This window comes from Pungitius pungitius, chromosome 3, assembly GCF_949316345.1.
Source record: "Pungitius pungitius chromosome 3, fPunPun2.1, whole genome shotgun sequence".
Classification (NCBI taxonomy): Eukaryota; Metazoa; Chordata; class Actinopteri; order Perciformes; family Gasterosteidae; genus Pungitius; species Pungitius pungitius.
In genome coordinates this window covers 13410638-13424002 of record NC_084902.1, presented here as the reverse complement: position 1 = coordinate 13424002, position 13365 = coordinate 13410638, and the positions used below count along the sequence as shown (strand labels likewise).

At 41.6% G+C, this 13365-nt stretch overlaps 1 protein-coding gene across 1 annotated transcript in view; it reads right to left on the bottom strand.

Annotated features, from left to right (window-relative positions):
* Positions 1-2686: 2686 nt before the first annotated feature.
* b3glcta (beta 3-glucosyltransferase a) overlaps positions 2687-13365 on the bottom strand; it is a 55001-nt gene continuing 44322 nt past the window's right edge. Inside the window, exons 10-15 of the mRNA XM_037469530.2 lie at positions 12445-12514; positions 11428-11541; positions 7545-7644; positions 6997-7116; positions 6028-6172; positions 2687-4705 (exon numbers count right to left, since the gene is read on the bottom strand). Coding sequence (XP_037325427.2) covers positions 4538-4705; positions 6028-6172; positions 6997-7116; positions 7545-7644; positions 11428-11541; positions 12445-12514 — 717 coding nt within the window. The 3' untranslated portion in view covers positions 2687-4537. The remainder of the gene's footprint in view (positions 4706-6027; positions 6173-6996; positions 7117-7544; positions 7645-11427; positions 11542-12444; positions 12515-13365) is intronic.

The following is a 13365-nucleotide window of genomic DNA, read 5'->3' as shown; positions in this document are numbered from 1 at the left end:
CCACTGCGCAAAAACACTCTGCCTCGCATTCCTATTCTATCCTCTCCTTAGTCGCTATTACTTATTTATGGTGAGTTGTTATCAGTGTTGCGTTTTTGCTCGCAAAAACAACTCAGGCCCAGGCAGCCCCGTGCCAGAATTATACTGTAACGCTTTATAGCACGGTACTGTGTACACACTGTTCAAAATAATTAAAGGGACAATCTTTTACGTGCGAAAGGCATGAATTCAATTGCACCTCTCTGATAAGAATCCAGTCAGGTAAGTAGCAGGGGGGGATGTTAATTAGTTTCAGCTGCGTTGGTGGTGATGGAATCAACAGCAGGTGCACTGGAGGATCAACAATGGGACAACATTGTTGTGAAAACAGGGCTGGTTTTTATATGTGGAGGCCAATTCAAGTTTCTCCCTCTTGATCTCTTTGACTGGTTTCCCACTAGCGTTTGCTTTAGCCAGAGTCATTATCACCACTGGGAGCATGAGGCTGCTGCAAGGACATTTGATGTGTCTCACAGTCTCCACAACATGGAGGAGATTCCAGGAGACAGGCAATTACTTGTAGGAGAGCTGGACGGGGCCGTAGACGGTCCTCAAACCATCAGCAGGACCGATATCTGCTGCTTTGTGGCAGGAGGAACAGGTTGAGCACTGGCCGAGCCGTGCAGAATGACCTCCAGCAGGCCACCGGTGTGAATGTCTCTGCCCGAAACAATCAGAAACCGGCTTCCTGAGAGGGTGGCCTCAGGGCGCAGCTGCCCACCACCGTGGAGCTGCGTTGGCGTTTGGTATAGAACACCAGAAAAGGCGTGTTCCACCAGGTTAGAGCACCTGTGATGGACGTGAAAGTGTCTGCAGAAGCCAAAGAGAACACTGTGCTGCCCACAACATCGTTCAGCAGGGCCGGTGTGGTGGTGGGTCAGTGATGGTCATCTTTTGTTTTTATTATGAAGCAAAGCCTGTGGACGCAGTCTGTATCTTTAATTATCTGTAACTTGCACGCTGCTGTCAGAATATGCAAATCACTGAGTATACGATTAGGGGTTAGCGGTGCAGGGTGTAAATGTTTTGTAAAGAGGGGGTACATTTCTAGACGTTGATTGGTTTCCTGCAATTGGAGCAGCAAGGCAGATGACCAGCTCATGTTCCCAATTATTGCCTAAACCCATTGGTGAGTGGTGCATGTGAGCAGCCGTCCACTGGTCCTGGGCATTTATTGGTTTCAATGGTATATGTTTGTAAAAACCTACTTGGCAGATGAACCAGATGAATCAGATCTGCACTGATCTGCATCTGTGAAGATGTTAATGTTTATAGAGCATGTTGTGTTATTAAACAGTAAAAGAAAAGGACAGGCAGTTTGAAAAGATTAATATTACCAGTGCTGTGTCATTGATTGCCATTTTTGTATGATGTGTTTTTATTCTCCCCTGCTGCTTTCATGTTGTACATTTTCAGAACAAAATGGATTTAATCTAATCTTTCGGTGGAACAAGCAGGCTGGTGGAGGGGGAGTATTCAGAGATATCTTAACCTCGACCCCTAGGCTGACACTGACATAAAAATATTTATATTACTATTAGCTTGCTATGAAACCAATCTTGTGTAACGGGTGGCTGGTGGCGTTTTGACTTTCAACACGTCCTTGGGAGCGTGGTTTTAAATGCAGCCCACCTATTTACCAGTGCATCTGCAAAAGTTTACACTCACCCCTCACAAGATCAGTATTATAATTTAACCAACTTTAGTCTGTGGGGCTAAATTATGGAGGCAATTATATTATCGTTACAGGACACTTCTGAACTGTATATATTTACATGAAAATAAGTAGTTCAACGACCATGACAACCCTCATTATCATGATGTTCTCATTCAAGACAAGTGATGACTCCAGCTGAGGAACAACCTTTAAATGAATAATGTTAAAAATCTGTGTTTAATCAATCTGTGGTTATCAAACTATTAAACCTGTATAGGCTCATACAATCCATCTCTTGCATTCAGCTATGTGTTACAAGGCTGCAGTGCTTTGAACTAAATGCAAATTTGAGTGATTTATCGGGTGTGTTTATCATGAGCTCATTTTAACTTGGTCAGATGGAATGCCAACATGTGACTCAATCTACTGGGAATGTCCTTATTTGCAGGAGTGAGGGCATTGTCAAAGACATTTTTACGAAATGTCATGGCCATTCATCTCATACCACGAGGTGTTGTGGGACAACTAAAAGATCAACAATTTGCCATAAATGCCATGAATCATGTGCATAGTATAGAATTAACCAGGCTTCACTTTTACCAAATGAAATTCCTTGATGTAACTGCAGAGAATAAGGTTTCTCCCTGGTTTCTTATAATTGCTTTGTTAAAGACATATTTCTGCTAACTGTTGCCCCCCTGAAGGGATGGAAAAGAGATGGGCAACAATTGAGATCACAGAGTTGCAACAAGTGTGATCTCTGAGTGATGATAAAAGCCTTTAGAGTTGCATTAGAGATAAAGATGGCACTGACTGTGGCAGCTCTTCTCATTTGCTCCATTGATGAGGCCCCGCTGGTCAAAGTGAGTCCTCGGAGAAAAAAGCAGTCGTGTTCAAACAGAAGATTTGACGTATCTCCCCACTGCTTTCCAGCCGGGTCTCTCCATGGATAACACCAGTGTTTAATCGAATGAAGCTCAATAATCCGGCCATGTGAACCCCAAAGCTTTAGTTATAATACAAAAAAACAAAAGGCATACATGTATACACAGTGAGCTTTCCGTTGGATTCATTTCATTTGATACCAAAGAGCTAAAAACCTATTTACAAGAAACGGTTCACAGATCAATATTGTGGCACATATTAATTAGGTAATGCAATCAACTGTGCTGTTTCTTTAAGCACATTACAAACCCTGCAGTAAAAAAAAAAATCATCATCAAAGCCACATTCCTAGCTGCATGGCTGATGTTTTAATTCATCGGTAGACTGTGCTGCTCTTTACTCCCGAGGACACCAAGTTCTGTCTTTGTTTCTGTGAAGCACTACGTTTTCTCTTCTGTAAGAATAGATAATTACGCCAACAAAAGGAAAAAGCTCTAGAATTTCCCATGGCAGTGTGGAGAGGGCCTGCATCAACAGCAATTATACTTGTAGGTAAGGAAATATAATCAAGCTGGAAAAAAATCCAATGTATATTTAATGCAGGACTCATCTTACTGTTCTAGTTTCTGACAAAGAATTAAGGCCTAAAATTCAACACTAGACAAAGTCTACTTAAAACTGCTTCAAAGTACGCAGAGGATTTCCCTCAGTGCAAAGGGCTGTCATTTGCCACTCCCCTTCACTGCAGGTGAGCCCCACTACGACTTAAAACTTGTTTCCTGCAAATAGGTTACAATTCACAAGTGCGAGGAGATGTCTAATTGACCTATTGCAAAGCTTCAAACGCACAAAACCGAATGAATTTTTCACGAACTTGAGCCGGTCTGCTGTGCTATTAAGTATAAATTTAGCACCACGCTACTGAGGGTTAATAGGTAGAGACACATCTTCTGTATCACAGAGAATCTGCTTCTGTATTTCACAAACTAACAGTAATACGTTTTAACATTAACGTTTCAAATTTTCATTAGTGTAATTATGGCATTTATCCAGGGAACATGGACCAACTGTAAAGTGACCCACTATCCTGCCGGGGATCAATATCGGCCTAAGCTCTTTCAAAGACCTTCATAAATGTTTAGCAACTCTTTGGTTCTGCCAAATGATTATTTGAGACAGTTGAAAAAAATGTGAAAAACTAAAAAAGTGGTAATTTAGGAAGTTTTGCAAGCAATTATGTCATGGAAATGATGCTCCTTTTTAATTCCAATAACTGCCAGAGAGAGCCACGAGAAACAGATGGTCTGAGGTCAAAAATGTAATGAGTGTGTTGGAGTGTTGAAGGTAAACATAAGACGTTTATCTGCCGCAGCAGCAGTGGGACCCACTTAAAGGCCACATGTTGGGAATAATCACAAACCTTCAGCATCCTTCAGAAAGCTTTAATGCCTTTAAGCTGCTCTAAATCAGTCTGGCTTTCACCATCTCAGTTGTGGCCTCAATGAACCTTTTAATTTGTTGATTTAAACTAAATCCTGTAATAAGCCTCCAAATGAAATAGGAAAGCATAACAAAACAATTCAGTCTCAACTGCAATACCTTTATGCTAAAATAGAGCACATTGTACAGCATTAGACCCTTCTTTTTTAAGATACGGTATTTCCCAGAGAAGAAGATTCTCCTTTGTAAGATTCAAATTATTCATATGATATAAATATACACATATTATATTTATAATTCCAAAATAACATCCAACCGACATGCATCTCAGCCATGAAGACACTCACCAATTAAGTCACGGTCTCTCTTAAAAACAGTTCAACATCAATCAATACAAAAACACGTATATCTGTGAAGGATATGGTTTCAGTTCCATGACTCTAGAATAAACGCAGACACACACACGCACAGACTCTTCATACAGACACACTCTTACGGGTGCGCTGTGTGTGCGGATTATAACTCTGTTTTAGCGTTCTCATTAAGTCCATCCGAAGCTTTCCCCCCCAAGTCCTCCTTAAGCCATTTGTTGTAAACAGCGATGGGGTCGATGTTCCAGTGTTTATGGAAGGAGATGGGCACCTGATGTGCCAAGAAGTCTCTGGCATAGTCCTCTGGGCGTGCCTGAAAGGTAAGATTAAGTACAGTCATTTATTATTTGCAAGCTGCCACAAGAGACGGTGTACAAGTGCTGCAAAGAGCAACGATGATGCCGTGGATGTAGAACTTTATGATGAAAATGAAGACAAAATTCAACCAAAAACTCCAGCATCAAAGGGTTGTAACAGCAGGCCATTTTGCCGTCATTGCAGGGTAAACACAGGTGTAACAAATGGCATTAGTTCTGCCCTTTGGTTCACTGTAATGGCTGTGACACACCAAGTAAAAGGAATTAATTATTTGATGAATTACACCTGGATTTACACCCCTACGACATTTTGAAAATGTCTGCTGCTATTTTTTTGATTGCATGGGCCGATTCTCTTTCACATTGACATATTAAACCATCTGGTAGCGTATTAAAGGTCCTGCACTCAAAGTGCTCTGACACAGGTGATTTCTCTCATCTCTCCGTATAAGGCTGTGTGAGTGTGTATGGATTTCTGCCTGATTGGACTAGTTTAGGCTTCAACACAGAACTCAGTCCGACCCGCCATACAAGGAAAAGCACCAGTGTGGTTACTAATAAAATCATGTGCTTTTCCTGCAATGATGAAGTTAAAACGTCTGCTGTGATCTTTCTAAAAGCTCAGATACATCCAACAGTATTTCATGAAAAGGTTAACACTCAGATCCATCATTTAAAGTAATTGAAACAAATTGAATTGATATAAGTGCTATGATGTCATCGCGGCGTGTTTTTAACCTTCACAAAACCTACCTTTAATCCGTCTTGAGTCGTCCAATAATGTGCAAAGTAGCAAGTTATACCCACGGGAATCTTTACCATGCCTCCCGTGTGACTTGAATGTGACACAATCCTGCAGTTACATTGTGTCAGCAGAATGGCAAGCTTTGCAGTCATTTTCTATTCTGTTTGCGAGATGGAAGATACGGTGCCTGTCAGATATTGCCGATATCTCCAAGTTCAAATTATAAGCACTGTAAACCTGTCGCAAACCATAACTCAAACGCTGGATAATCAGAGATCGAATCAGCTGGAAAAGCTGAAAACATCTGTGAGGGCTTCTGAATACCAGATATCGCCAGTTTTGTTGTTCAATCAATACAATAGAGGTGCGGATCTGTCTCAGGATGTGATGAAATCTGACTTTCTCTGGGGATTATTTGTTAAAAAAAACACCACAAATCTTCTGCAAAATGTCCTCTTTAACCAAGGCTATGAACAGAAGATCATTTTGTCGACAAGCTTTCCAGCATTCCCACCACCAGAGATACACACAGATAGAGAAACAACAGAGGTATCGGAAGAGTGGAAAGACAACCTGGTGGAAGAGGGGGCTGTGTGTGACAGGAAGTTCGAGGGCATTGAGGCACATTCCCAGCACCATGTCATCCGGCGCGTCGTTGCTGTAGCACTTGCATCCGCTGTCGAGAAGTCGCACCACGGCCTCCCTGCTGAACACCATTCTGCAGCAGCACAGAGAGTGACACCGCCGATGTTAAGAGTAGATACGTGTGTCTGGTGATTTAGCCGCGCTGTAAATGACCGGTGAACAGAGAGGAAAATACTAAGTACGTCCTTCAGCATGCTCATTGTGTTCAGTGGGTGAACAGAGTAAGTGAGTGGAACTGCAGCTCGAGACGATGAGGGAGGCGTGGCGATTCCTTGAATCGGCTCTGCACAACAATGATGTGACATCTCTTTAAAAAGAGACGCAATTCCACATGAAATAAAAACAGATCGTGGGCTGCCAAAAGAAAATCACTCATCGCCACTCAAAACCGTTATTAGAAGATATCACTTTTGAGAAAACTGTCAGTTGCAGTGCTGTAGAGTGTCACAGCGACTGGAGCTTCTGTAAATAGGGTTTCTCACACGGCTCACTCGACATGTTGTACCTCCTGCACTGGCTGCTGACATGTAACTTGTGCCCACTTTTTCTTGAATGCAAAAATAAAAAGATATTGGTGTTTAGGAATTACCGTTGTCCTATATGTAGCGCATTGACCCAACGTTTGTATAATGAGTAATAAGCATTGACTCTGTAGTCATTTCAAACGTTTACTGTTTTTTGCAGTGATTTATTACATATTTTATTGAGTATTTATTTTCTTTAACGCAGCCAGCCAACCAAAGTTTCCCCTGAGGGAGCAACATAGTTTAACTGAATTGAAAAAGTTTATCAGAAAATTACAGATTACAGGTTTTCCATTACATCACTTATATTCCCTTACGGTGACTCTGTATCTTTTATCATTATTCCCCCGAGCATCTGAGCTGAGAAACTCACCCTCCACCTCCCGTGATGTAGCTGTAGCCGCCTTGGCTCAGGCCATAGCCGTACCTCTCCCCTAGACACACTGGTTCAGAGGGGTTGTAACAGCTCAGCAAGCCTTGGAGTCGGGAGAGGCTAGAGGAAGCACAGATCAAACTCATCCCATAATCATAATCATTATACACACATATGAAACCATCCATCTAAAGGGGCAAAGAACTGCTCTCCCTCAGGCCCTATTACCCAGCCGCAGGCTTCCTCGTGAGGGGACGACCTGACAGATAAAAAGTGTAGCCGACCTGACTACTGAATTATGCAACGGGTTTTTCTAGACATGGTGGTAGTATCTCCAGAACTTCATTTCCCGTAATGACTCGTTTCTCTCTATCCCTGTGCAAAACCTGTTTTCATGGCTGTGAGACAGAATCTGTTACAAAATGTACAAGAAAATGTCACTCAACCTGTGAGAAAAAAGTGAATGTCCCGGTAAAAAAAGAGAAAGAAAGAACAAAGGTGAAGAAACATCATGTTGAAAAAAACAATTCCAGATCAAAAAAATATACCTGATAAGTGTGTCATCATCCACGACAAGGAGCCACTTGGTCTCTGGGACGGCTCCACTTAGAAATCGTTGGAGGATTGCAAAGGTTTTCCCACAGTGGCCTGCAAAGGTAGACAAATGCATCAAAACACTGACCTGTATGACTGAATCGCATATTGACCATGTGGTGTGTTTGTGTCCACAAAGAATTGACCCTGTCATGGTGAGAAAAATAACACACACACAGATATTTACAAATACCGCTGGTGAATTACACTAATGCAAAAGGATTCAAAAGTTAGCAACTAAACTTTGGGGAAGACATTACATGAGACAACAGCCTGATCAGATGTCTGATGAGAAACAGAACCATTAGATGTGGATGATCATAGTAATTTAAACAATTTTTAATTAAACTTTCATTTTTTTGAAAGAGGCCATTGAGGATGTGATACAAATGACACTTAACAAAGGATGCAGTGCATTTTGAAATGTTGCTTCTATTCCAGCAATAACTTGACAGTTGCATGCCATCCTGTTGTGGTGTAACGGGTCTCAAACATTAAGCATCCGTGTTGTGCAGCATGAAACAAAATCTCCCGATGCAAAGATGTGTCCTCTCCATCTTTGTGAGCACAGAGGAAGCCGCTGACTACCTCCTTGAGTCTGAAAGCTATAATAAAGGTATGTTTGTTTGTCATGATGGGCCAGCCCGATCAAACTCCTACCCCGGCATGTTTGACATGGCTGCCGGATGGAACAAAATGTTCTGCCAACTCTCCAAAAAAAAAACAGTGATGTGGTAGCACACAACAAATGCAAAGAACCCAAACAGATACTGTCATCAGAATTCCAATGTCTGCACACCATCAGGGCTGAGACATGGTGACAAGCATCACAAGGAAAACTGACACCGTACTATTTTATTTATAAGGCACCCAGTGTGTGTGTGCCCCCCCCCCTGAGTATCTGAATATAGAATAAGTAAGGACACCTTGAACTGCTGACAGGAATAAAATCCCCAAAATGCACTTTTTGAGGGAGATTCCCAGACAAGCATGGTATCAGTATTTGTAGTTGGGGGTGAGTGAGCGACGTACAGGTGCACGGAAAGATGCAGTTCATTACAATGTCGGCAAAGAAAACTGCTATAAGTACAAAGCTCCATCACCGGGTCTCCTTCCACTGTAGGTAAGAATAACACACTTGCCTGTGAAAAGCTGAGTGTTAAACTTCCTACGCCACATTTCAAGGTCTTGCATCACCCTCACGTGCTCTGTACTGACTATATAAAACCTTTGCAACCTGAGACTGTTGACTTTATTTTTACACCAAGTGAATGTAGTTTTTTGGTTAGACAACACATCAGATCACTTTTACGCATATATTCACGCAGAGTATATATTTAAGCTATTGGCTTTGATCTGACCATTCTCTTCAAAATAAACAGAAATACTGTGTTCTACAAGCATACATTAGTGATATAGTCACAGTGCTGGCAAGTCAGGGGAATCAATAAAGTCTGTGGAAGGTCAAAAAACATATGATAATACGGGTGACTACGGATTCCTGACAGATCGAGGCCTGTTTACTGTTGATGTACTCCAAGCAGTAACCTTAACCCCAAAAAATTATTTCTTTACCGACTATCTCAATTCTAATCTGATAACAGATTAATGTTATAATATAACACTACTAACAGATAAACTGCTTATTGGTCTGTTTTGACCCCCATTTATCATTTTAGTGCATAGTTATCTGGTGAGTTGATGGCTAATTGCTTTATCTCGCCCAAACGGGACTGATTCTATTGCAGATATGTTTTCAAAGATGTGGTGTAATACAAATGAGATTTTCCGTCGACATGTCGTTGTTTAATCAAAGGTCAGTCCTTTTAAAATCCTCCCCTCTTCTAAACACCAGTCACACTGTCTGTTTTCCTGTTAGTATTCCTGGAGGGAAATGGCACTAATGGTGCTTTGTTTGATTGACAGTTAGCATAGTTACTAAACCAACAGTAGCTTCAGTGTCTGGCTCCTTACCAAACTGGACATAAATCCCCTCGCCTTATTACGGACTTCGGATTGCTGCCAAACTTCCAGCCCTCAATTGTTGCCATCTTAAAAGTAAAAATCCTGGCATGCAGAGGAAGGACCTCTGCAGGATCGTTTTTTTTTTGTTTGAGAGGAGCAGAGCTTTTTTCTGGTGTAAGACATCAAACCCGCAATCAGCTCTCAGCGCTCTGGGCTACGTAACGTGTCAAGTTATGCAAATGAGCAGGTTTGAGGAGCCAGACAACTTACACTTGGTTCTTTTTTATCTGCTATTTAGGATCCCCAACAACCATATATTTTATTTAAAAGAAGAAATCCAATGGGATTGCTTGCAGTGATGATCCAGTGGTAAGCCTCCAATCTGAGATCTGTAGTTCAGACTCAGGGAGGCAAAGGAGCTTGTGGTGAATTTGTTAGCAAGAGGCAGCTGAGACTTGTCACTATCCACGACAACAAGGTGGAGAGGAAGCGGCCCTCCGGGACTGGGGTTGCATATCAACAACACATCGGACAGATAACAGAGTAGCTTTGGACGGAAAGGTTGACTTTTATTCTTAACGAGGCACGTCTCCGCATCACTTTGCATCAGTCACCCCCTCACGACGAGGCGGCCCTCAATTAATATCTGAGCGGCCTGCGGACGGACACTGAAAGGAGCTCAGAGAGACTCAACCACACCGCTTTGAACAGCAACGTCCCACCAGTCGGCTGAAAGTGGCTCCGGTCAATGCATCATCTCGTTAAGGTGCCACCCGAGAAGTCAAAGGTGCCCGAAATGGCCTCAAGCAAAGGCCGCCAGGGGAGACGCAGAGGTCTACTGCCCCCTTTAGAAGCCACCCTGGATGGCTTTGAGCGGCTGCACTTCTCGTACTTGCTTCTGTTTATTATTCAGTATGGGTTTCTGGCGTCTAGCATTTCCCTCGGGAGTAGCTGAAGGATTCACCAGGCTCTCCCAGCTGGGGAGTGTTTTTCCTTCTCAGTTCCAAGTTCCCCCAGTCAGCCACACCTCGTGCAGGTACATCAAAGAACCACCTCAGGGCTTCGTTTTCTTGATTTATACTCACTTTTCTTCTTCTCAATCTTTTTCATAAAAATCCTATTGTCACTAACACTTCTGAGGTTCTGTGGATTTAATGGAGAAGTTTAACATTATGGGACATGATCTCATTGGCTCTTTTGAAGCAAAGCTAAAGGAAAACATGTGCAGCGCTGTCTTATGTGTCCTTTGATACAAAGGTACCCGGTAACTGACCAAGCTGAGCCTTCGGGTGCCATTTGAGGGTCACTACCCGGAGGAGCCGCGGACCGACTAGTGGACGACCTTCTCTACCTGCTGAGCCACAAATGCCCCGTGGAGGACAGTTCATCACCAGCTCTTAACCAAACAAAACTGACAGTGCTGCGGTCAAGTGCAATTCAGCGGGGGATGTTGGCCCAGATTCTGGGGAGTTAATGTGCAGTTTATAGCTCACAGTCAGAGAGGAGCTGCTCGCACTAGAGAACAAACTGAAAGCAGAGAGCCATTTAGCAACTCAGAATTATTCTGAGAAACAGAAGAAGGCATTTAATAGTTTGAAAAGATCTTATCACCACAAACGAAAAAAAATCTCAACATAAATGGGAAGATGTCAAATAAAAGTTCAGCCTTGGTTTGACATTTCATGTAGCTTTTGATTTTAAAATGAATTCATTGGCATCCCTTGAGGAAAAAAAAGTCTGTGTACGGGGATCAAAAAATCATCCATAGCAACGGTCCATTATTTATAGCGGCGGTAAAAAAAAGCTACAGGGACTCAGAATCAAGTATTCATGGAAGCTGTGTAATGAATAGCCTGCGAGAGGAGCGCTTACCTCTTTCAGTATTTGGGACTCCTAAATTAATGGTTGGTATTGACGCATCAGCGTAGTCACTGTAGTACTCTAAAAAGAAGGCCTCCTTTTCCCAAGTCTTCTTTATCACTGGAACTGAAGCAAAGGGGTGAACAATCAGCAGAGTTCACCAAGTTTCACAACAAACAGACATCTTCTGTGCACATCATTATTTCTTATTTGGGGATGTACATTGAGTCTCTGATAAAGTTGGGGAAAATAGAAAATAATACAGGGAAATATGAATGTGTACACCACAGACAGAGTGTGGAGTGCAACCTTCAGTCATCCAAATTTAAATCCTTGTCACTTAATGTTTCATTAGTGTTATTAATGGTTAAAATCAAAACAAAACTTCTACATCCTGTACAAAAAAGGCCATCTCTGCAGTTGCAGCAGTTCCTTTCCCCTTAGAGTTTTCCAGTAGGTTTGATTGGGATTGGCTTTTATATTTCCATGTTCAATCACTACAGATAAAGAAGGAAGACTGAGCGACATTGTAAGGGAAATACGAGGCTCTTTCATGCCTTTTGCGTCTTGATCTAAGCTAACCTTTAATACATAAATCCAATATTAATTTAACCGTGTCGACATTTGAAAGAGATAATAGCAGCTTGTCAGAGGAAATAGTAATTGAAGTAATAATTAGTGCAATTACGTTTGAGTGACACTCTTCGAATGAAGTGTACAATTTGTTTGATCCCACTGAAATTAATCAGCAATTTGATCTGTTGACTGAGGCGGCTGCGTTTTTATCAGGTTAAAAAAGAGAAGCAGATTCACACAAGCAGATTCCAAATAAATGGATCAGTAAGAGATTTCTTAATCTGCAAATGAGCACTTCCAATTTATTTTCAATCCTCCAAAAGTTTTTGATGATGATAAGCTAAAGCTCTTTTATAGTCACACATGTCAAAAGTAAAACAAAGTAAGACAACAGCATGTGCCATTTTTGGAAAAAAGTGAATCTTGGGCAGTTTCCGTATGAGTGGGACTTACCTCTTTTATTGTGAAACTTCTTACACGTTTTGACAGCCACAAATATATCTTCTTTATTAACAGGCTCCCCCTTTGAGGAAAACAGAGGACACAAATCAAAGAAATACTTAATGTACATGAACATAAATAATAAATGAATAAAACTGAATCTTAAAGCTGTTCTTGGGGATTTCCATTTGACACCTGTCAAATGCATTTATTTCTGTGAATAATGATGATTATTTGATGATGCGGGAGGGAGGTGGGGGGTCTGTGTCTCAACTTCCTCCATTATTCCACTCTATTTTCAACTGAGCAAAATGGTTGAAATGGTTTTTCAGGCGATATTAAATGTCTGCGGGATCGGTGGGAGTTGTTATCTTCAAAGTGAAATTAGAATTGGATGTTTCTATAAATGGTCTGAGGTCATCTGGCACTTTAGATAGTCTTTGTTCCCTTTCTGAAACTACAGACATAGAGCAGCTAATAACACTGCAGAATGAAAAAAAAAATCTAAATTAGGTGTCCGTTTGCCTAATGTAAAGGCCTTAGGAATAAAAAGACAAGCAACAAATGAGACTGGGAAAGATGATGATTTAAATGGAAAAGTATAAAACTGAAAAAAGGTTATATCTCTCTGGGTATCTCTGAGCTCGTTGTTACAACACTCGGTCCATAAAAGAAGTTTTTCAATCTTTGTGATTTTTATTCCTTCACTAAACCTGCGGCAGTTTTAGAACAACGCATTTGCGAATTTACAGCTGTTGTTCATACAGAACCCTCAGGACCATCAGACATACTCATCCAAATGCTACAGGAAGGTGTGAGTGTGTAAGCAGGCTCTTCTGTCTGTTTTTACTCTTTTTATAGAAGGACTCATCTCACCGATACAAACGTGTGCCTCTTTGCTGAAATACATTGAGCAGCAGCGCCACTTTAACT